This window comes from Streptopelia decaocto, assembly GCF_964273445.1.
Source record: "Streptopelia decaocto genome assembly, chromosome: 1".
NCBI classification, from domain to species: Eukaryota; Metazoa; Chordata; class Aves; order Columbiformes; family Columbidae; genus Streptopelia; species Streptopelia decaocto.
Genome location: NC_138663.1, coordinates 94972020 through 94996425, shown reverse-complemented (window position 1 = coordinate 94996425; position 24406 = coordinate 94972020). Strand labels below are relative to the sequence as shown.

At 43.0% G+C, this 24406-nt stretch overlaps 1 protein-coding gene across 2 annotated transcripts in view; it reads left to right on the top strand.

Moving 5' to 3' along the window:
* Positions 1–16331: 16331 nt before the first annotated feature.
* SLC9A7 (solute carrier family 9 member A7) overlaps positions 16332–24406 on the top strand; it is a 75059-nt gene continuing 66984 nt past the window's right edge. For both annotated transcript variants that reach the window (XM_082047487.1, XM_082047486.1), the window contains exon 1: positions 16332–16669. In XM_082047487.1, coding sequence (XP_081903613.1) covers positions 16414–16669 — 256 coding nt within the window. In that variant the 5' untranslated portion in view covers positions 16332–16413. The remainder of the gene's footprint in view (positions 16670–24406) is intronic.

The window sequence follows — 24406 nt, the reverse complement described above, 5'->3', positions numbered from 1 at the left end:
ACCTGGCCATCTACACCCAATACAGACCCACTTACAAAACCTTAGGGCCATTTTATGTAAACTAAAGGATGGCATTCCTGAAGTTGGAGCAGAAGAGGAAGAGGAGAAGAGAAGCCCTGCAAAAGTACCAAGAACTGCTCTGCCAGCTGAACAGGCTGAAGGGCTTGCCTGGCTCAGGGCCCCAGGGGCAGCAGAAAGGAGGAAGCAAGACCAGTTGGCCAGAAATGGTTGCTAAGGAAGGGGGGTGACTGACACCATTTTTAGCATCAGCTGCACCATGCCTGGGCAGGTGTGGAGCCTGCTCTGGGCTTTTGATGCTACAGCCCAAGTCAGCAGCTCAGCCAGCGCTAGCAATGACAACACAAAGTACAGTTTTACATCTCGGCTACAACACTCTATGAGCCACTCATCTGGGTTTCTTGGGCACTGGCTGGCTGGATCCTGGTCTTTCACCAAGTCCTCTGTACACCAGCTCTTTCCACGGTGTGTCCATGTAGGCCAGCTGGAGACAATTTGCAGCTGCAGGGAGTCTGGTACTCCTAATCTCTTCTAGCTCATTCTCTTGGAGTCTAACAGTCCTCCCAGACCACTGTAATTTAGCAAAGTTCCACAGTCTTTTGGCAATCAGGCTCCTCTTGCTGTATATCCATTAACAATATTATTAGGAGGAATAAAAATAACATTTGATACATTTTTGTTAAAAGCTGAATTACCAATTAATTAATCTATGCAAAATCTAAAACTGCATTTCCAGAAAATTGTTACCTCATAATAATGGATTATCTCTTGTAACGGAGGACTTAATCATACACATGTGTAAAGAGACTACCTCTTCCCCTACTGAGATGCAGCCAGATTTACAATGGAAATATTTAATCACCGATGTCAGTAATGCTTCACAAAGGTGTTTAAATGCAGAAGAAGAAAGTAACTTTCTCGTTTCTAATGAGCAGATGCAAGGTAAATGTAAGTTTCTGAGTTGAGATTTTTCCATGCTGCCACGACCAATTTACTTGCAAAATCATTGCTCCCATAAAAATACAGGATTTTTATATGGCTACAGCTGATCAGGACAGGCTGTAGGTTTTATCTGTCACAACACAACCTCTCAAGCTCCAGGGTGTATCCTGACACCAAAGCTCTAGAATATTTATTTCAGACTAAATTAGTATGACTTGTGACTTGTAAGCACGTGACTTCTTAAGAAATTGCAAATGCCTGCATCAGTTCTTCATTCTCTATTCATATGCCAGCTAGACCCATCCTCTTGGCTTCTGAGATTTGATACAATCATAGCCTGAAGTGTAGTAATACAAGATTGCAATAATATCATAGTCACAAGGAAACATTATTATACTTACTTTAATTTCAACAAACTGCTGTAATTAGTGACTTCCCTCGAGGCGATGTTGTGAAATATACCTAATTACCATCTAATACAGAGCTTTGTGATCCCCAAACAGTAGTTTCTAGGTAACTGAAAAATAAAACTTTTTAATTGTCAAGTTTAAATTCTAAGGGATTTGGTGAAACAGATTTGCCATATCCATACCTTCTGGGCACTTATAGCTCACAAGGAACTTTTCAGACCTCCAGTGCCCTTCTCAGGAGGCCAGTGATGCTTTTTCAACAGGAGAGAAGTCGCTTTCAGACAGATGAGCAAAGCGTGTGCATGGGCTGTATGGGTTGGCTTTTATCCTCATGTAGCTTTGCAGTGCCTGCTTACCCACAGATAAGAGGATCCTAACTCCCTTTCCTTCTCTCCTTTGACACCCTTGAGCATCCCCACAAAGGCACAGGGCGGCAGCTGTTCTCAGGAAACATCGGGACCTGGAAACCTGCCCAGATCTAGCGCAGGGAGTGTAAGGAAGGGAGAACTCCCTGTGTGCACATCTGTGCTTCTCCCAATGCTGGGCAGAATCAGGTTTGCTCACTGCTGTTGGAAGCTTGCCAAAATGCACAAAACCAGACTTTCACAATCTTCTCAATGAGATTCACTGTATTCTGTGTGTGTGTGTCTCTTAAAGCTCTTGAAATCCTATCTTTGTGACAAAATCTGAAGGGTATCTTGCTTAAAGCAGGTTATTAATCCTGTTGGTTAAAGAGAAGACCTTGAAAATATCACCTCTAAGACATGAAAATCAAGAAAACAAACCAAAAGAACTTAAATACTACTACTTTCTGAAAGCTCGTTTCATGTTTTCTATCAGGAAAGGTTATAAATCCCATACTTGAGATCCTGACAACTTATCGAAGATTGGTATAAAGCTTTGAAAAGGACTCCTAGTTAGGATTAGATTCACCTATACTCATATGGAATTGTGAATTACAGCTGAGAAAATTACGCCTGACAGTGGCAATTCCTTACATAGTATTCAACAGGAATGAAGGGAAGGATACTTTACTGCTGGGTTCACTCTCTGAGGCTGTGTTCTGATACACATTTAAGACAGAACTGTTACAGAAAACATCCCTTGCCTCCAGCTGCTTATTTAAATCCCCAACCACCTATGCAGTGGGACAGCACAAATGTTTGTACAGACATGTGGTAAACTGTGTTGGACAGATGATGAATGTGAAAAACAATCGTTTCAATTAGACATCTGTGCATTGGACTCTCATACAGACACTTGTTTGTGTTTTTTTTTGAAAGCAGATGACATATACTGAATAGTATTTTCACACAGCAGTCATCACATACTCTGAGATCACATTGGCCTTTCCTTGGTCTCTCTAGCACATTGGTGTCAAACTCATTTTCACCGGGGGCCACATCAGCCTGGCGGTTGCCTTCAAAGGGCCGCATGTGACTTTAGGACTGTATAGATGTATCTATAGCCAGGCTGATGTGGCCCCTGGTGAAAATGAGTTTGACACCCCTGCTCTAACAGATTCTCTGCTGCCAGAGACTCTTGACAAACTGAACACCAACAGAAGCTAGTCTGGAACTTGAGACCAGGCAAACCAAGTAACATGGCTAATTTTTTGATAAAATCTGCTAAAATCTATTTGCCTTGCATATAGAACTTAGCCTTGGTCATCAGTAACTTTGCTGAACCACAACACTGCTGGTCAATAAGGGAATATGGGGGTTTTTTGTTGTCTTTTTGTTGTTTGTTTTTTTTTTTTTTTTTCTGGTGTCCCCAGGATAGAGTCTGTTAACTGTGATATACAGCTGTAATGCTGGAGTTAAGTGGGAACAACAGACAGGTGTGTCTGTGTCCCAGGTGAACTTACATGCTATAACAAGGAAAAGCACAAACAGCAAAACCGAATAGTTCACGTTTGCTAACTTGGTTGTTCAGAAATGACCTTCCACATATTCCCAATGGAAATTAACTTCCCTCTAAGAAATTATATCATGTCCACACATCTTTTTCTGTTGCTGGTGTTTGGGACAAAGATGAGCAGAGTTCTATGCAGTACATGAGATGCAGACACAGAGCATACTATTTAAAATCATTCTCAAAAGGCACTACATGGAACTCCAAGTAATTTCAGAAGTTTTTTACTGAAGATTAAATAGTCAATAATTTTTTAAAGGCATAAATTAAATATTGTCACCCAAATGAATAAAAGGATCATTTGAAAGTAGACCATAATGTATTTTATGTGATATAGTTGAAGTATATATCCTAATATTAGCATAATGGACAGCATAATGTATGATACAATACCCACATTAATTCTGAACTTTGCTGCAAGCCATCTCTGTGGCAGAAATTCTGTAGCTGAGAGGGTCATAATCTGCTTAAGGGCTGCTAATGTACTGAGTGCACTTACTCAAACCGAGCAACAGAGCACAATTAATTTTTCAACTACAAAGCATATTCCTGTTTAGCAATTACAGGTTCATAGATCTTACAGAAGAGTCTAGATCCTGGTGATATAAAGAAATATAAAGAGAGCTGCCACAACCAGGGTGTTGCCCAACCTTCACTTGGCCAGAAAATCTTGTGTTCCACCCTGAGCCTCGAGCTGAGGCAGACTCTTTAGTTTAATGTTAAATGAAATTGCAATACAATGACAGTAAAGTTTATGGAGTGAATCTTTTGTGGTTTGTGTCTAATAGGGCAGCAATTCAGATAACAAGCTACAGTGCTGATTCAGCAAGGCATGTATGTACATGCCAAAATCTACAGATTTCTGTGGGATTTAAGCAGGAAGACTTAACATAGTTAAAATTAAGATGAGCTTTAACGGTTTGCTGTGTCATAGCCCAGCAGCCCTGAATTTCTTCCCTAAGCTTCCAGTACTTTTTTTGTTCTAAAGAGGCACTCCAGTTCCCTTTGTATCCTAGTTAATACTGACAAGATCATCTGTCAGCATCTGCCTACAGTTATGTCTCTTTATCCTTTTTCCAGGTCTCTAGCACTTAATGTTGTGGTGCTCAGTGGAGCACTGTTCCAAAGGTAGGCTCTTAGAAAGTTTTGCTCTGTCACAGTCCTATTGTGGAGAAGAAAAGCCAAGAACGCATTCAATAAAGGTTGCTTGCTCTTATAACTTAATACCTTGTCATTTTTATAGCCTTGGTAACTTTTTGACTGTAGAAAGACAGGTTTCGTCTGGGTTTTTTTCTTGCTTAGCTCTGACATGGTATCAATCCTCTTTCACTGTTGGGTTGAGCTGCTGCTGTGGCACAGGAGAGGGATTGCTAAGGCCAGAGATAGACACTGTCTTCCTAATTCTGGTGCAGCAGGCCACCAAAGTCAGATAGTTGGAGGTAGCAACATGTAAATTTGCTGTTGAACAATTCATCAGAATTTGTCTTTCTGCAGTCTTATTTCACATTGTTGCACAGTCTGTTTGTGCTTTTCCAATGTCAAGCTCTTCACACACATTTTGTGGAGTGGCTTTGTCTATGGTGCCAACCTGCCATGCACATTGTCCTCGTGGGTGAGAATGGTGGCTGCCTAATGCTTCCAGTGACACTGGCAAAAAGTGAGAACAGTGGCATCTCCAACAAAAATGTAGGAGGCAGCACCTATCTGGACCTTGGTGGAATCCTGGCAAAATATACTTAAGGGCTACAGCAGTGCTGGCCTCTGCCTACATTAATTTTAGGGAATTACACAGAAATCTGCAACCCTGAACAGTTCCCCCAAGATTTTTCTTGGTCAAGATTTTTATCAAACTTCATCAGCATCATGATAAGCCAGTGAATCAGATCTGAACTACACTTTTAAATATTCAGTGTTAACTGTAAACAGTCCTGCTGTTAAAGCAAACAAACACAAGATTCCATTTGTTTTGCCTTTTCCTCCCTTGCTGTCTTTCAGCAGAATGTGCAATAAACATTCTAGACGCTGTTTTTGGAAATACTGCTGTGTCACTGTAAGACTCTGAGGAATAAATTAGTTAAACTGTTGATAACACAAAATAGCAAGGGATTCTGCAGAGACAGCAGATGGAAAGAAAATACTGAAGTAATTATTATTTGGAAGAGTTTAAGCTCTAAAGCTTGCTTGCATGTTAGGAAGACTCATTACACCAAGACTGGGTTTCAAATAATGTAATTTGCACTGGAGTAGCAAAAATGTTTAGTACAGAAATCAATAAATGTAAAGGGTCAGATGGAGAGGAACTGGTGTGAAACAGAATATTAGTTCTCTTGCAAAATAGACCCATTCACTGGAGGGAGGTACCAATTGGAGAAAGCTGTCATGTGGAAAGACCTTCCTCTCAGTCCAGACAGATAGAAATACAGATTTTAACACTGTAAAATGAAATCCTAAAGGAATCCTGTGATCCTATACAGGAGTAAGTACACTCCCTGTAACATATGTATAGTTCAGGTGAATTGATCTTGACTTTGAAGTCAAAAGAAGGGAAGCACAGCCACACCATGAGAATCTGGTGCAGGGCTGGCTGATGAGCAATGGGAGAATGGGAAATGTCTTTGAGTTAAGGCAAATGAAGTCTCCTCTCATTCAGTCCTGTGCTGTTTTGATTGATTTCAGGCCCTCTCTTTCCATGAGCTTAGGAGTTATTACAACTGCTGTAACCTCTCTAAAAATTTTTCAGCGTGAGAGACATCAGGACAAGGCCAAATACATATATAAAAAAAGAAGAACCAAAGTCCAATAAGGATGGCATGCTTTGGGACTCATAATTTACTCTGTTTCAGACCTATTCAGCAAGATCTGTGCCCCCAACAAAACAGTCTATTAATTGTCTCTGATTTGATCATATGAGGAAAAAATCTGTCTCTGCTCTCCTTCTGCAAGTGACTGCACATCTTCAGCACAGGCAAACTATCAAAAAGCACCTTTCTTTGGAGATTGCAGCACTCACTGGGATCCACTGCTGCCAAACAAACTACGTTTGTGGGTAGGTTTCCTTAGCCCTAGCGTAGGAGATCTGCTAGTTTAGATAAGTAACTCTGAATTTGTCACCCAAAGCGATCTCTTTGTAAGACATTGATCTCAGATAAGCACTTTCAGAGGGTAGCTAACCCAACCTATCTCAACTGGGTTTCTTTGTGAATCAAAAAGTCAACCAAGGGTGATGGACACAGGCTTACACACTGAAGCTTTAGCTGTCTAAAGCTGACCTTCCACAATCATTTCAGGTAAATCACACTTTTTACGTAGAACAGTTTTTCACTGATTATTTCTAGCAGTTCTCTGTTTGTTATAGGTGCTATATGTAAGTGAAACCACAGTCCGTGCCAGAAAGGCCTTATGTCTGGAAAGCAGCTACGCCAAATCAGCTCACATACACATTAAAGAGGCACTTACTATAACAACTCAACTTCAAACAACTGTCTGAATTATACTCACTTGTTAATTATGAAGGTGATGTTTCTATTTAGATAAACACTCTGACTAAATAACCTTGAAACAAATCCATTAAATGTCTAATTGAGGCATATGAATAGAGGTTCCACTCTAAATAGTATCGTAAGACAAAGCAAACACAATGTTGATTTTCTGGTTTGCAGTCAATTTAGTACATTGTTTATTTAAAATTATTTCCTTTTAAAATAATTTTCTTTGAAGTTCCTCTCTCTGTTTTGCAGCTATTTACACACCAAAGGACTAAACAGCAAATAACAGAAAACAACCAGCCAATAATTAGAAAATATCAAAAATACAGCCAGCTGCCATGAATGTAAACAAAGTGCACTAGAGAAAGGCCCCAAACCCCAGAGGGTGAGTGAAGACAAACTTAGGTGCAAATAAAACAAAATATGTCTCCCATAAGGAGTAAGTGCACTTCGTCAAGATGTCCATACATCTCTCTCAGCTGTGTCAGAGCACCAAAATACTTTCCACTGATGGGCTGCTGGGGACTGACTCATTGCATACCCAGTGTGTCTCAGAGGCCACAGAATATGATGGTTGGGAATGGAAACCATGGAAATAGGCCCCATAACTCCCAAAAATGTAACTTATCTGTCTGGGGGTGTCTGGCAACCTGCTGGCTGTCCTGCCAAGAGGCTGTGCCAGCAGCTCCCTGTGACAATGCTGGTCTCCTCCTACCAGTCCTGTGGGAAAGCCTACTTTCCTAATCATGCCATCATGTTCAGTGTTTTCTGTTGCCACGTTTGTTGCCATTTGCACTTCATCTTTGCCCTACTAGCTTTTTTCTGTCAGCCCTGGTCGTACCTCTCCCTGCTGCCAAAGTCTGTATCCCAGGCAGCAGGTTGCTCTTAGCGTCCTTCTCTTGCTGTGGGGTCTCTGGACCCTCTAAGGGGATGTCAGCAATGATGGCTTCATGTCTTTGAGGGGATAGGTCCCTGACAGAACCCACAAAATAAGTGAAACAGAAGGTCATTCTTCTGCTGATGTTAAAAGAAAAGGATACTCTTTACGTTTCACTGCAGGGAAGACACTCCTGATTTTACCTCACAATCCTCATTGCTGTTCCTTCTTGCATGGGTGTCACCACATTCCTTATTCCTCCACAAGACAGTATCAGGGAAGATTAATGACCATGTGTGATTAGTAGACAATGAAAGCATTGCTGCAAGATATTTGCTGTGCTGAGTGTTTGGAATTTCTGGTGAATTTAAAACTTCTCTCTGTCTTATTCTGGCAGTGGGACAAAATCTGGTCTGGCAAAAATCTGGCAGAAAGGTGGGGTACAGCAGGCTAGAACTAGCACCTCTGTAACCTTGGCTTTTCCCCGACCACATCAGACTACTATGGGAGACTTGGACAGCGCCTTGGGCTTAATACCACTAGAGGTCATGCAATGTACTTATTATCTAAGCTGCTTTTGAAAAATGCTCTAATACTCCACATCTAGTAGGGGTATTTGTACTGACTGTGTTTGCAGACACTGCTTTGGCCTCTAGATGTCCCTGCTTTGTATGCATGTAATAACCACACCACAATAAATCACCCCATCTATTTTGTCACCCAAACTTGGAATTTATCTCGAATAACACAGGACATGAGAATCTGAAATTAATATTAGCACGAAAAGCCTTCTTTGTAGAATGAAATATCCTATCCACTAAAATAAGAAATAAACAGGGAAAGACACTGCGGTGTAACACCAGATCCTTCATTACGATAGCACAGGAAGGTGGCTTGTGTCGGACCTGACTACTGTGTCGCTGATTCCACTAATGTATCTGCCTTGCACTTTTCCTATCTTGGGGGTACAGCTTGAGATAATATTGCTTGCATCTTGAAGCAACTGATAATTTCTCTCTGTCTTCTGATTTCAAGCCTTTTGGTGTCTTTCTCCTCTTTGCCTTTGGCCAGAAGCCTAGCAGTCAACCAAGTAACAAAAACCCCTATCTGCATCACCCACATCCAGCTCCATGTAGTATAGACATGATTTTAGGGAGCTGTCAGACTTCACCTCCTGTCACAACTTGGCCCAGACCCACTATCATAGTTTTTCTGGTAGATGCAGAGCTGTTGTGAGAGCAGTCAGCTGTTGGAGATGGCATGTTTTCCCCTAGAGCTTGCCATTGATGTTAGACAGGGTCCATCAGGAGCTAAAACTTGCCCAGTGGCACTGCCCTCACCAACATGACTTTGCTTATTCTTGGAAAAGAACAACCATCTCCCAGTACTGGCATCGCCTGATCTGACTCTGCACTTACATCTAACCCTTCCCTTTTGGCTAGGCAGCCTCCCTGACTCAGGGTTCTCCCAAGTTGTAGGGAACTGGCTGCCTGCATAGCCTTTTGAAATACATGTCTCCAAACTTCCTCCACTATTTGGCAGGCCCTGTAAAATGAGATCAGTAACAGTCAGTCAGTTGTTAAGTTGCCACAGTAATAAAAATTTACAATTAAAGTGTTCTTATCCTTTTGAGGTGCCATTCTCTTACACATTTGTAGTCTGGGAAACTCTGGCGATAAGTATTGTTACTAAAGTAGAGATAACATTTATAATCTCATAATTGGTAATCTCATCTAATTTCATCATGCCTTGATAATCTCATCAATGTATATAAATACCTGAAGGGACGGTCTAAAGAGGATGGAGCCAGGCTTTTTTCAGTGGTGCCCAGTAGCAGGATCAGAGGTAATGGGCACAAATGGGAACACAGGAGGTTCCCTCTGAACATCAGGAAACACTTTTTCACTGTGAGGGTGACTGAGTACTGGCACAGGTGGTGTTGGAGTCTCCATCCTCAGAGATGTTTAAAAGCTGCATGGATATGGTCCTGGGCAGCTCTGAGTAGCCCTGCTTGAGCAAGGGGGTTGGACCAGATGAGGTCCAGAAGTACCTTCCAGCTTCAACCATCCTGTGACTACTGGCCAGCTGACCTTCACTCACTCTCTTAGTGGGCTATTTATTATCTATATTGGAGATTGGTCAGATTATACAAATTGACTGTATTAGTATATTGCTAAGAATTCATCCCCTTCAGCCTATGGAAATATGACAGACAAGTTACATCTCCTTACCAGACTACTAGGCTTCTTCCAAAACTGCTGAATGCAGTGTCCAGCATGATGGGAGCCATTTATTACTCAAGACCACTTCTCTGTGGGTGTTTTAGGATCTAATATTTTTAGGAGAGCTTGTTTTCATGTAGAAGAAACTTAAAGCTTCCTGATTTGTTCCAGAACAAAAGGAAAAATAAGTTCATTCAGACATAACTTCTTAAGATAGATCTAACCATTTTCTTTCATGTGTCTAGCCATGGCTTTGGATGGCCTAATTCAGATGAAGCCAAGATACTTGGCATAATTTTACTTACAAAGATTTGCTTTCTAGCCTATGCAATGCCTACAGGCATAGCATATTGAGTGTAGTCAAGATTTAGGCAAATATAATTTTGACTTTCTGTTTCTCTATCAAGAACAGAGCAGTGGGCTTTTCCAGGAAAGCTTTGTCAAAAGATTTGGTATAATTATACAAATATAGAATATAAATAGTTTATAATAAATTTGAATGCCACAACACTGTATCGACATTTTTCCCATTCTTTCCTCCTTTGTGCTTTAGAACTGTGTTCAAGGAAACCTTCCATATGCACTGTTTCTGGTAGTGGCCAACTGACAGCTGATGGTGACAGAGCATCTATGTACATGCTTGCAGTTTCAAATGATGCTTCCACAACTCCTCATAGTACTAGACAAGATTAGTTTTGTGCAGGAGGTCAAATTGTAATTTGCATGCCTCAAAAGAGGCTCACTTGCTCTTTTCTAGAACTTTTTCAGGTGCTTCTGGCACAAGTTGAGCCATGTAACCAGAATATTCACTTGTTTAAATACTTATGGGGAATGCAGTGGGGAGTGATGAGTGATGAGAACCACTTAGCTGCTTCTTTGAGCAATTGTAACATTGAAAGTCATAACCATGATTTGTACCTGCAAAGGTGTATGGGAATATAGTGAAAGAATGGCGAGGAGGTTGGTTAAATGTAAATACACTCAAGTGACTTGCAGTTGTCTGTAGAAAAAGCACATACATCACACTAATTGTTTTACTGACCTTGTGTGCTTGACAAGTAGAACCTGTGTTAGATAACATAGGCTTGTGAGAAACTCTAGAACACCTTATCACTATGAGGTTCCTGCTGTGTTGTGAGAAAGAGCGGGAGGCTGCGCCTGCTTGAAGCCTTGAAATACAGGTGAGGTCAGCAGGCCCAGTGACAAGAGCTGAACTGCTACAGCACCTGTGACCCTGCTTGTGTCACCTCTGCATGGGAGCTTACGTGCTACTTCAGATATCCCCCAGTAGAGACGTAACTAAAACAGAACTTGCTCTTTGCAAATGTATTCGTGGCCTCTGGCTCTTCTTGCGATGTTCCTGCGCTTGTGCACACAAAAGGGTAATGAACTGCCTTCTTCTGAGGAATAAGAGAAAATGTGCTTTGTTGCTAGAAGAATGACACTTCCTGATATCACATACAGCTAGAAGGGGAAAACAATCTGTTTGGATATGAGGGAGATGGCAGAGCACTCTTTTGTAGATAAAATTTCTAGTCATATCTCTCTCAGATACTTTGAAAGTTCACCGTGACATAAAAGCTGCAGAGTGAATGACTTTTGCATCTTGCAAATAGCACAGAACAGCTTTTACTCCAGCTAGACTTTTGTCTGCTGGAAAGACTAATGTTGATTTCTGTATTTGCACTGATGAAAAATGGCAGTCCTGACATTTTCTCAGATATATGACACCTCTGCAAAACTGGTGCTAACACAGAAATGTCACAATTGTTAGTGCTTCCAACAAAGCAGAGATTTGGGTTTTGGTAAAAACATGACATATTCTTCACAATTTGATTGCAGAACACTTAAATGTCTTTAAACTCACATCTGCAGCAGGGCATGTTTTATGGCATCCCGAGGTGTGGGGATATCTTACACAGACATAGAAGGGTAGCCCACAGGACAATCCCACTCCAGAAACCGGCTACAGGTTCAAAATGAGTTGCCATATTAAAGCACAGTGGCAAGGAGGTTTTGGCTTAAAGGGGATGAAAGGAGAAAGAAAGAAGGAAAGAAAGGGAGGCAGCAAGGAGAGTGGCTGGCATGCCAGTTGCTCTGCAAGGTTGAGCTGCCTGCTACTGCATTCTGGATTAATGTGCTAGAAAATTTGAGTGTGCAAGGGCAGTTGCATAAACACGCCACATATTAAGATACGGATTTGTTTGATTTTCCAGTTTGTTATAAGCACAATAAACTGTGAGGCCTTTATCAGAACCAGTCCCACAACGTCACGTTAGGTCAGTGAAAATTCTCAAAACTACTGCTTTCATCAGCACAAAGGGCTGGCCTCAACAGACTTGTGTAGTACAGAAAAAGAGAGAGTGTGAGCTCTTCAGTGTTACTGACAAGGAGTGGACAACGTTAGCACCAATAGGTCAGAGACAGAGCGGGGCCTGAAAATAGGACCTCACATTTGCCTCACATGACATTATTCAGCTCTGGGAATAAGAATAAACCTGAAGTGTGTGTTAGTTCATGTGATAACAATGACTTTCATAACAAAAGAAATTGTAAAAATGACGAGTGAACTACTTAATGGTGCTTCTGGCAGAATGAACTTTTTAGTAAGAGAAGACTGGCAGGCAAAAGGAATGGGCTGGGCTGATTGATATCTCTATAGTGTTTTGGTCAGACTCGTGAATCAATCCTGTAAGTCAATCATTAACTACATGCAAATGCACATATTTATGGGCATTTAAAACCAAAATCCTCCTGCATCCCTCCAGGTGTGGCTCAACTCTGCTGAATGGCTAGATTTTGTTCTCTGCTGTATTTCAGTGCCATCTCATAGCTTTAGTTTTAAACCTTCCATATCTGTGCTGTGATACCACTTGGCCATTGTTCTCCATCTCTCTAAGCACACATTATTGTTTCTGCCTCAAGTGTAGCCTCTCAAACAAGCAGATCTAAAACTAGGGTTGGACTAGATGACCTTCAAAGGTCCCTTCCAATGCAAACTATTCTATGATTCTGTGGTTCTATGATTCTATGTTTCTATTGTAAGACCTCTGCCTGGGACCAGATTAAAAATAATAAATGCAAAGAAATCAAGAATAGAACAAAGCGATAGTTTTGCTAAACAAGGCAGGCTGACTTCTGTGACATATGTGGCGGACTCCAGACAGAGGTAGCATCCAGGTACCACCTACAGAAGACATGAGGGAGGTTTAGTGCAGAACAGCTTGGGAAGGCAGGCGGAGACCTGCCAGAAAAAAAGTTGGAGCACAAACTGTAACCGCAGGGTTATTAACCTGACGAAGCTACAGCTTGAGGCGAAATTACTGGTGTTCCTAATGACCGAAAACACCACAGAAATATGCCAGCTATACCCCTGTAATGAACTGAGCTGCGCAAACACAGCTCTATTAAAAGGATGCAGCCTGGTTTACAGCTGACAAGCTCAACTTGATACCTTTTTTTCTTATTTGATATCATACCTTCCAGACAATCCTGTGTAAATCAGTTAAATTATTCATGCACCATGATATCAATCCATGACTGTAAAGAGACAGCAAACTTTGTCCTGTATGAACCAGACATACCGTGCGTATCAAATTCCCAGGCAACAACATAGTAGACAGAACATTGAGTTGAGGAGAACTTAATTACATCACTATTAAACTTAGATGCCTTAAACAGACAGAACCAGTCATACTCCCATCACCCATTTGTGTATGGGTTTAGTTACATGCACATAGTCCAGAGTAAGGATAAGTTGTACCCAATTTTGTGTGAAACAGTGGTGAACGTATTTTTTTTAATTCAATAAAAATATTATGGGACAGTGCCTACTGGCATGCTGATTTCAGTGGAGGAGTTCTTAGAATAAGGTGATACCTGTGCAGAGGCTACAAAAGCAATGTAGCAGTAAAAACACTCGTAAATGCAAATATGAAAGTTTAAAGTTTGTGCTGACGGTAGCACTGACACAGCAAACTATGGATGAATATTTTGCTCCACAAACAACATAGCCAAAAAAAACCCCAAAAAACTCCCAAAACAAAACAAAAACAAAAACCAACCAAACAAAAATAGCTAAATCTGGGATATTATGCTCAACTTAAAAAAAAATGCCTGGAAAATGCCTGGATATTTCTCACTGTTGCCTGGAGAGCATGAGGTGCAGTGCACAGTGACCTGCACAAATGTTGAAGGATAAAACACAAGTTACTGGTGGAAGATTTTACAGATAGTATAATAACTTAAAACCCTGACTGCAGCTCAGCTGAGAGGTAGATGAAATTACAGTATACATGTAAATTGTCTTCTTAAAAAGAGCCAGCACATACTTAGCAACAGACTTCACCCAGCACTATGCAGCACATGATAGTAAAACCCCAGAGCCAATTGTTGCAGGTCACCTTTTTATTTTACAACTTCATCAGCATTACACATACTTAGCTCTGCATTGCATACCTGTAGTCTGCTGTGAGGCCTGTAGGTTGTTCTATCCTAAAGATACACATTGTATTGTATGTAGGTTGTATACCCTAAAGATATACAATAAAGATTTAGTGGTATAATGCTTTCATTTTACCAGAAATGTTAATTTTGAATGTGAGATTTAACATAAGGCAGGCTGGAGGCAGTAATTTTTAATGGTTCGTTTAGGTTCAAGAGCAAGGGCTTCAGGGCAAATTAATGCTTTTCATCTCTAAAAGGTTTACAAATGACAGCACTATAAGTGTAAACTTTCAGCCCTGCACAACCAAATATTTAAACGTAATTGTACATAATTATACTGTGTTTTGAAGGTTGTTGAGGAGTTTGCATAAATACCATCATTAAAAGGACTACATGTAAATAAAAATGTAGATTTTCATAGCTGTCATATTAAAATATTTCCAAAAAGGAAGCTCCTAAACAAAAGTATATATAAGAGACAATTCCAGATTCACTAGCAGGAGGAAAGTTTGGAAGAGAGACTCCTAACTGGAACACCCCAAGAAATGCCCACAGAAGCGCCCAGGCAGCAATGCTAAGGACAGCACTATCTGCCACATAACTAAACAAACATGTGGCCAAAGGTATTCTGCTTTCTTTTTATGCAGAATAATGGCTAGAATACATCTGTTAGAAGTTGTGATCGAAAATAACCATGCTGGGGGAAATGTTAAAGGAGCAGAAATGTCAGCGCTGCCTACACTGTCACTGGAAACTGGGAGGGAACTCCTCCGGTTGCCAAAGGCAAAGCACAATCCTGCTGAAGCTGATAAAACCAAACAAACAACCCCCACAAACTCGAGCTTTACAGTGTTTCATATTTCTTTAAAACCAAACATTTTCATTACTCAGAATCCTCCCCCCATTTTTTTTTTTTTTAGGTTTGTGATTCATTGAAGAAAAAAGCTCACGGAGAAAGTTCTGATTTTGGCTCGTTTGCAAAAAGAGACTTTTCTTTCCCTCCCCCAACTCGAGATTATTTTAAAACTAATAAATTCCAAATGAAAAATACTAACTCTATTAATTTCCTATAATTGTCTTTCTTTCTAGAAGCAAGTCTCCTAAGTAGGATGTATTTGGTTGGAAACCCCCAAGGTGACAATTTAGGTCTGGTAAGTTTTCCTGTATCTGGAAAGAAAGGAAAAAAAAAAAAAAAAAGAGGGGGAGAACCCCAAGTAGGAAAACGCTCGAGTGACTATATTCGCACTCTTTCGGGAGAACTTGTGCACATCCGTAGAGACCCAAACTGACCAGCGCCTGCGCCTATTCCCTTGCAGGTCTCACGGAGACCACCGGGACTCCCGCCCCGCTCGGTCCCGAGCGAGGGCAGAGCGGGCTCCAGGGTGATTTTCAACACCGCACCCGTGTGACAGCTGCTCGCCGCCTTGCTGTGCGACACGGGGACAGCGGGACCGGGACCGACCCCACAGCGCTGCCCGCGCCGCCAAGGTGGCACCTGGGACTCCCGAAGCAAAACCGGCCCCGCAGCGGGGTCGTTCTGACCCGTAGAATCACAGAATGGTTTGGGTTAGGAGGGACCTTCAAAGGCCATCTAGTCCAACCGTCTGCAACGAGCAGGGACATCTTCAACTAGATCAGGTTGCTCAGAGCCCGTCCAGCCTGACCTGGAATGTCTCCAGGGATGGGGCATCTACCACCACCCTGGACAACCTGAGCCAGTGTTTCACCACCCTCATTGTAAAAAATTTCTTCCTCATATGTAGCCTGAATCTCCCTTCTTTTAGTTTAAAACCATTACCCCTTGTCCTGTACCCCACACCCGGTGCCTCCCGCCGCTTCGCCTCCGCCGGGCACGGAGGACACCGCGTCCTCACGGCGGGCGAGCCTGCGCTCCCCGGCCGAGACTGCCGCTGCCAGGGCTGCGCCTTTAAGGGGCCGGGGGAGGCGGTGGCGGGCGGGCTTTTGTGCGCCGGGGCCGCTCCCTCCCGCTGTCTGTCTGTCCCTCCCTCTCCCCCCGCCGCTCGGGCGGTGGGCAGTGCCCGCGGGCTGCTGCCGCGGGTGTGGGACGGGGAGCCGTGGCAGCCCGCCCGCCCGCAGCCATGGCTCTGCCTGTGCTGCTGCTTCTCCTGCTAGTAGCCGGCGGGCTGCGGGCGGTGGAGCGGAGCGGCGGCAGCAGTAGCAGCAGCGCCATGGAGGAGCTCGCCACCGAGAAGGAGGCGGAGGAGAGCCACCGGCAGGACAGCGTGAGCCTCCTCACCTTCATCCTGCTCCTCACCCTCACCATCCTCACAATCTGGCTCTTCAAGCACCGCCGCGTCCGCTTCCTCCACGAGACCGGCCTGGCCATGATCTACGGTGAGTCCCGCCGCGGCACTGCGCCTCAGCCCCGCCTCCCCCACGCCGCTCCTCCGGGGGACGGCGGCTCTCTGAGCGCCGGTGTCACCCCTGGCAGGTGCTGGGTGGGGGGGGTGGCCCGGAGGTGGCGGCGGGTCCTGGTGCTCGGCCGCGCCCCCGCCGCCCGAGGCGAGATGCGGTGCTGCGGCCCCGCGCCCCCCTCCTTCCCTCCCGGCGGGCGGGCGGGCGTGCAGGGGTAGGCCGCACCCTGGCCGGGGGAGAGGGAGCCCCGGCGCGGCACAGCCTGTCCGTGGGGGTGCTCCTGGATCCCCGCCCCTCGCCGGCGCTGTTCCTCGGGTACCCGGAGAGCGGGGCGGGAGGTACGGCCCGCTGCGGTGTCCTGCCCAGAGGTGCTCTCTGCCACCGGCCCCTGGCGTTGGGGTGGCCGTGCTGGCTCGGGGACTCTCCCCCAGCTTGCCGGGGGTACCGCTGGCCATCTGAAGCGCTGAGCAGTGCAGTGCATCGCCGTGCTGATTCCCGAATACCTCCCCCTCAACCCCGTGCTGTGGCCCGCACTGTGCGAAAAGGAGCGTGTTTAAACTTTGATGCCCTGGGGTTTGCTCACCGACTGGTGACATGCTGCTGTCACGGGTGGCCCGAGTTTGCTGGTTACCCACTGACTGCAGTGACCCCAGGCACCCCAGATGGCACCTGCTGCTCCTCCTGAGCCCACCTGGTGGGAGAAAATCTGTAGTGGGTTGAGTTGGTCCTCTCCAGCCCCCTTCTCCCCCGGTGGGTGTGAGTAAAGGGAAAGTAAACCACTCAACAGAACCTGTCTTCTCCCTTGCATTTATGGGGTAGATATGATTAGGAGGAGCTGGGCTATTTCCTGGTACTAATAATGGCTGGCACAGAGGTCCACAGGTGAGCCTGAACCCATACTGTGTGGAGTACTCGCTGCTCTGCAAACTCGGGCAATTGTATTTCCTGCGCATTTTGCTACGCAGAGCTTAAACTGTTCTGATGAGGAGCAGCCATCCGTTTAAAAAAATGATTTGTCTGATGGTGATTGGCTACTGATGTAGCACCAGGGGCACTTCTTCTCCTTGGTGAGCTGAATCGGTTCCTGCTGAACAGTGAGAAACACCTGCCTGATGTTGGTTGAGGTGAGCATGTTGAGGGTAACCACAGATGAGAGATTCAGCACTCAAGGGGAGGGGGAAAGTGAACTGTTTCCTCCCCTATGAGTACTACTGCTCTTGAGAGCTACGTGATTGCTTGCAAAGCAGTGGAATTTTCCTCTGCTGATGCTTCTCTTAAACCATCCCAATTTGCTCTTAGTCACTGATCTCTCTGCTGCACTGCTGTCTGTTTCACGTATGCTTGTTGCTGAAAACTGATAAATTAACAATTGGGCATATAAGTTAGCTGTGCACTAGCATAATAATGATTAGTAGCTGAATAGTGCTCAGGATATAGTTGATTAACTCTATATGTGCTAATTGGAAGAGACAGAGTAAGGTTGTACTGGAGATGTTGTTTAGATATTACCCTGCTGTTGTCACCTTCAGCAAGTTCCTTTATGTTTTAAGATCATTTCAGTGATTTAGGTTATTTTATGGTGGAAATCTGGAGTATGTGAGAGCGCTAATGTATGCAATACAAGTACCAGGGCAGCAAGGCCATTTGGGTATGCATTTTGATGAGCTGTGTGGGAAATAAGAAATTGTTCAACTGGAGAACTTCTGCCTCTCATTAAACTCAAGTTAATTTACTGTAACATCTAGCTCCTGATCCGTGAAATGGATGCTAGATTCCCAATTTGATGTTCGAGTGCTGGTATTCTGTGTTGGGAAAGGCACTATGCTGTAGCCCTTTCTGCGCCACAGGCAGCACTGCCAACTGAACAGTTGGCTCAAACCATTGCATGTTCTTGTTGTGTTCTTGTTTAAATACTTTCATTTTCATAGATCCTTCCTCAATATGTGCGCCTTCTAGATAAACTCCTTTAGTATACCAAAACACATGCTCTTCTTCCTCCCAAGCAAACTGACTATTGCCGTGTTGTGCCAGTCATCCACGAAAACATGCTTAGTGACTTCAGTTCCTTTTTGACACTGTAGCCTTCATGCCAGCAAAACTTTGAGGCCCGTCTTCACTTAAACATTTTTCAGACTTCCTTTAAAACAAAGAAAAAAACACAGCAAGCATCCTAGTTACTGTCTGTTATACTTCTGATAACCAGTCTTTATTCTTCAAATAGGAGTTTATCCTCTTCCTTCTTTATCACTTAAAAGATAGTGGTTAAACTGAGAGATAGGTCTCTATTTTGCTGAAAACTTGGTATCTCAGAGATGCACATTGCTTCCTGCCCCCTCCTCCCCCCCCCCCAGCTGTATATGTATTTAAAATGCATATATTTGATCTGTCTGTCTTAAACACAAAATTATACGGCAAGATTTCAACCAAAGAGTTTGTAGTCCTAAAACCAGAGTATCTGGCATGAAACAGTTCTGGGTGTCTAGTTGTTCTCATAAGGATGTATTTCATAATATGACATTGGTGTAGGCTTCAAACTCTGCACACTAAGTAACTTTTACATGGTTTTATGGTCAACTCCACAGCACTTGTCCCATTTGTGTTGAATTTTTCTAACAGAAAAGTCAGAGTGTTTCTATCACAGCGGTTTTCAATGCTACCTGAATAAGTGGCTTTCACTTACAGGAGAAGTAAGCTAGCACTTCAGTGCTGATTAATTTTTATCATGGAAACAATGGCCTGGCAAAAAAAACCTGGCTAGTTGCATCTAAAAACTCTCCAAAATGGTTGTTTTCAAATTGTTGACCCTTTGGATGATTGTATTGGATCAAATACACATTTGACCTGAGCTAGTTAGAACTGCAGGCCTTGATGGATGCTTGCTGCTTTTGTTCTTTAAGAAGAGGTAATGGAGCTGGATTTATTTTTTTCTTATCTAGGATGTTAATTGACAGTCATGTGCAATGAGACCTCTTTCACTGCCTGCAGGAGGAATCGGATGGCACTATTGGCTTGAAATGGTGAGCAGAGCAGCTGCCTCCAGCCAGAGCTTTAACCAGCACTTCTCACTTTTCTGAGAATCCATATATGAGCACATCCTCTTCTATTTTCATGATATTTCTTCTGCTGATTCAATCACCTTTCTGTTAAAGACAGAGTGTGTTTTACCTAGCTAAAAACATCCGTGGCCCAAGTACTGCTGGTGCTGCCCAATTCTGCAATTCTTCCAGGCTTGGAGTAGTATTTTTTTCTGCTGCCCGTTGAGTGGGAGGCATCTGTCATGCCTGACAGTTTCAGTGTGGCGGTCTAATTACCCTGTTCTCAACAGAACAAAGGCTACTGCTCTGTTCAGATTCGCTGTGTTTTGTGTAACTTCATCATGCTAGCTGCTTTGAATGAAGATGAAAAAGTCATTAAGATCATTATGTAGTCTTTCCATATTTCTTATTTCCTGCATAGCTACCGTCTCTTCAACAGACAGTCACTGCTTGTGTGTCTGTATTATTCTGATGTGTTAAATATCTTTCTCTGGAAACATCTGTTAAGATGTGAAATAACATGAAGTTTACATGAGTGTTTAATGACTTTCAGTGCCACTTCTTTTTTTGTGATGTGTATCTTAGAATCTTCTTTTTGACTAAGTGATGTGAAAATTACAGACCTCAGCTGTACATGCTAGATCTGACAATAGTGTATGTGAAAGAGGAAGGGACTTAACTTTTGAATGTCTTAAAATACTTTGCACCTGAACATGCAGCTTTAGGAACAATGTTGATTTGAATTGATTACACACTGCGTCATCACACTGTGATTATGCACAGGTCATTCCACAAGGTGTTTGGCTTGCTAAGTGCTAAATACAATTGAATTCTGGTCTTGAAACTGTAACAAGAATGTTGCTCTATGAAAGCTAAATACTTGCATGGGTCAAGTGTTCTGCAGCTGCTCCAGCAACAGTATTACTAATGCAAGTCATTATGGAGCAATTAAAAAAAACAAAACAAAACAAAAACAAACCAACCCACAACAGAGCAATTAAGGGATTGAGACTTTGCTGACACACACATTCCAATTTGTGACCATGATGCTCACTTTACTTAAGGGTGGTCTGAGTCCCAAGGGTAAAGCGTTCTGAGCTGTGTTTTTTCTGAAGAGGTTGAACTGTAGGGCAGCTCTGTGTTGGGCAGGTTTCTTCACTCTTTGCTGAGGAGCATCCCCGTGTGGTAGGGAACCACAGGACATGGACCGTGTGCCTTGAGAGCTTGGGGAAGAGCTTAAGGTTGGGAAGTGACAGTGTCTCCCCAGCACTCTGTTCTTTAGTAAGCAGAAATCTGGATATGTAGGTGTGTCTTGGCAGATCTGGTGGTTTCGCTCCCATTAGGAAATTTGTCCCTTTTCATAAGTGATAAGTTAGGTAACTGGCAACCTGCACATCAGCACAGGTGCCAGTCCTACCAGGTACCTTCTGGACTGCAGGGTTGTTCTGGAACTGCCTGGGAGTCGCATGTGGCAGCGCTGCAGACAAAAGCAAAACTGGACTTGGGCATGGAGAAATAATACATGAAGGGGCATATTAAAGTTCCTTTTGTGAATAAGAAAGGAGAGATAAGAAGTAAATGTTCAGGATAAAATGATCAAATTTGTTCTGAGATACTCTGTATCAGACTAGGTTTCTGTATCCACAGACTAGATACAGAAGAGGCCTATTTTTAGCTCACCTGGCTGCAGTGCTCTCTGTTACAACTCAAGCCTCTACACATGCTAGAGATGACCTAATGCATCTCCACTGCCATCAAACTAATGGTAGTGTTGGTATTTAATAAGCTGTTTTCATATAAGCCTCTAATACTAGATTTAGGACCATAACTGAGCACCCAGTTTTGAGAACATTATCTTTTCTCTGGCAACCTGCTTGTCATCTTGGATATTATTTTAAATCTCTTGATTAGAGATTTTCAAAGTGGGTCTTGGTTAATTTGTTGACTGCTCAGGACATTTTAATTGTGTTGCAAATCTTGTCTGTAAGCTTGTTTTGTGGCCTGCGATGGATGGAAGTTATTTTATCTTGTGATAGATTTTTTTTTCTGAACAAATGCGATATGTCTGTTATTATTAACCTATTTGTATTTCAGATTTGCTCCTCAGGTGGGATAATTGGATAGCTTATATATTGCTAATGTTTCTGAAGTATCTTTGGAGTACAATGCAGCTGTAGTCCTCATAGCAGTGATTTGGCGGGGAGGAGGATGGTTTTTTTTGGTTTGTTTGTTTTGGGTTTTTTTTTGAGGGGGAAATTGTAGTGTGTGGTTGGGTTTTTTGTGGGGTTTTTTGTTTTTTTTTTTTTTTTCGGTGGTGTGAGGAAGGCAGTGGTTTTAATAGCATTTAAGACAAATTAGTTCATTTTTTGTTTGTTAATTTTGCTTTCGTGATATGTTCTATCAAATCAGCACCAGAATACCCTTCTGATAACTGGCATGAGCCAAAGAAGAGAGAAATGGCAACCCTGGATTTCCTCTATGTCAGGAAGCCTTTGGTGACATAAGTGGCTGTTAAAGCTGGTGCTGCCCAACAGCCCCACACAGTTGTAGCGACCAGCTGGGGGCTCAAGGGGAAGGTGTTCCTTTGCATGTGCTGTAGTTCTTACCCTTGCTTCTGGTAGGGGGATATTTCCACCCCCACCCCTTGCTATCTGAATAACTGTTCACTCCATTAGGTAGAGGTGTTAGTATCCACCCTCATACTGATCTAGAAACCAGAAATCTGAGGCAGGAACCACAGATCAGCTATTGTAAAGGAAAAAAAAGCCTCAGAACTTATCAGTGTTATAGGACACCTCCTGCAGCTCAGAACTATGCATCTTGGCCTGCTAGGGGCCTGAGTAAAAAATACTTTGCAGTTTCTATCAAGCACTTTAACAGGTGCTGTGTACCACGGATGCTCTTGCCTTGTTCATGTGCTGAGGCTGGCACTGAGCTGCTGAACTGCTGCTGTGTTCAGGAGATAGCCTCAGTATTTAACTCAAGGCTGCCGTTTCCACTCTGACAGTCAGAAATACCAGCTTGTAGACTTTTTTTTTTAATAGAATCCTTATTTTTGACTCAGGATTAATGCTTTATCCTCATTTAATACTGAACATAGACTTTCTCCCCATGCTTTAGACTAAGTGGTGTCTATATTGAAAGGATGTGATACAAGCAATTATTTTTTAGAAGGGTATTTATCTTGAAGGGATTTTATTAGTGTTGTAAAAAACACACAGTTGTTCTTAGCAGATCAGATCTCTTCTGTATCTAAGAGAGATGGGTAATTTAGCTCAAATGCACTGCTTTTTTTTTTTTTTCCCCTTCCCTATTAAAAAGCATTTCAGCCTGCAATTAACTGAGTGTGAAGGGAGAAAAGAGAAATGGTATAAAACTGCTTTTTCTTTTTTTTTTTTTTTTAATGCCCTGAAATCAGACAATTCACTTATCTTTAGAAGTACCTAAAGGCCCTTGAAAGCTATGGTGGAAGAAGCTGGTGTGGTTGTTTGGTATTTTGTTTGTTTAGGTTTTTTTTGTGTGGTTGGTTGGGTTGGCTGGTTGGTGTTGTTTTTTTTTTTTTTTTTTAATTTAAATCAGGGAGAGATAGTCGAACGCTCCCCCTCAATTACAGGAGATGAACTGTGCTCTTAGTCAGGGGAGGCATGTAGTTTCTCTGCTTTCTTCCTGGCTTTGGTATTTTGTGTTTATTTCAAAGGCTGGGTTTAAGCTTTTGCTTTTCTCTTGATACAGGGGCAAGTGATGCATGGAGAAAGAAGGCATGCCTGCTAGGTCTGTCCTGGCACAACTGCTGTAGGTGCAGTGCTGCTGCTGGGAGGTGTCTGTGCATTTGGCTGTGCAGCTACACAGCTGGCCCAGCAATGGGGTAGCTTTGCCCATAAAGCTGTGCTGGAGTGAGGGCTCATAGATCTCCTGTAGTCTGGGCTGCTTTTCCATCGCTGTAATTTTCTCTGCTTGTAGTGTTTTGTTGGGTTTTTTTGTTTGTTTGTTTTTCAAAATGCCCCTGCCCTGTTGAAATAGCTCTGTAGCGAATGGTTTTAAAGGCAGCTGGAGGCTGCTGAAATACCTGGTGCAAACTTTAAGTGCACATAATAAGTGTACTGCTAGTTCCTCCTCTGTAACCTCATCAGCCTCTTGGAGGGGGCAGTTTGAACAGCAGAGCTGTGGGTCTGACGGACACCTTGGTGTGCTGACTTTGTGGAGAAGTTTAAATAAAGTGACATGCTTATTCTGAATGCCATCCTTCTCCATCGTTGTCTTCACTTCTTACTTATGCTTAAAAAAATAGTTAATTAATACTGAGGAGACTTTTTTTTAAGTGGGTGCTATTTGACTTGTTCTTCTGTTCTTTCATTACAAAGCTGGGGGACTATTCTTAACAAAAAAAAAAAAAAGGTGGAAACAGGAGTATGGTATAAATGTATTCTAAAATGCAATTAACTTGTCTGTGCATAAAATGACAGTCTTCAATGTGCTGGGTGTGTGTGGATGCATCTGTGACTCTTACCATCAGCAGCTGATCAAAGAGAAAGCTGCTGGTGTGGCTTCATGTCCCCTGTGTGTGAGGTTCTTCCCTGTGTCAGCTCTGCAGCAGGTCATGCTGTGGCCATGCTCAGTGCCAACCCACTGAGAATGTAGTCATTGCTTCTGAGGCTTGAATACTATCCCATTATTTCAATAA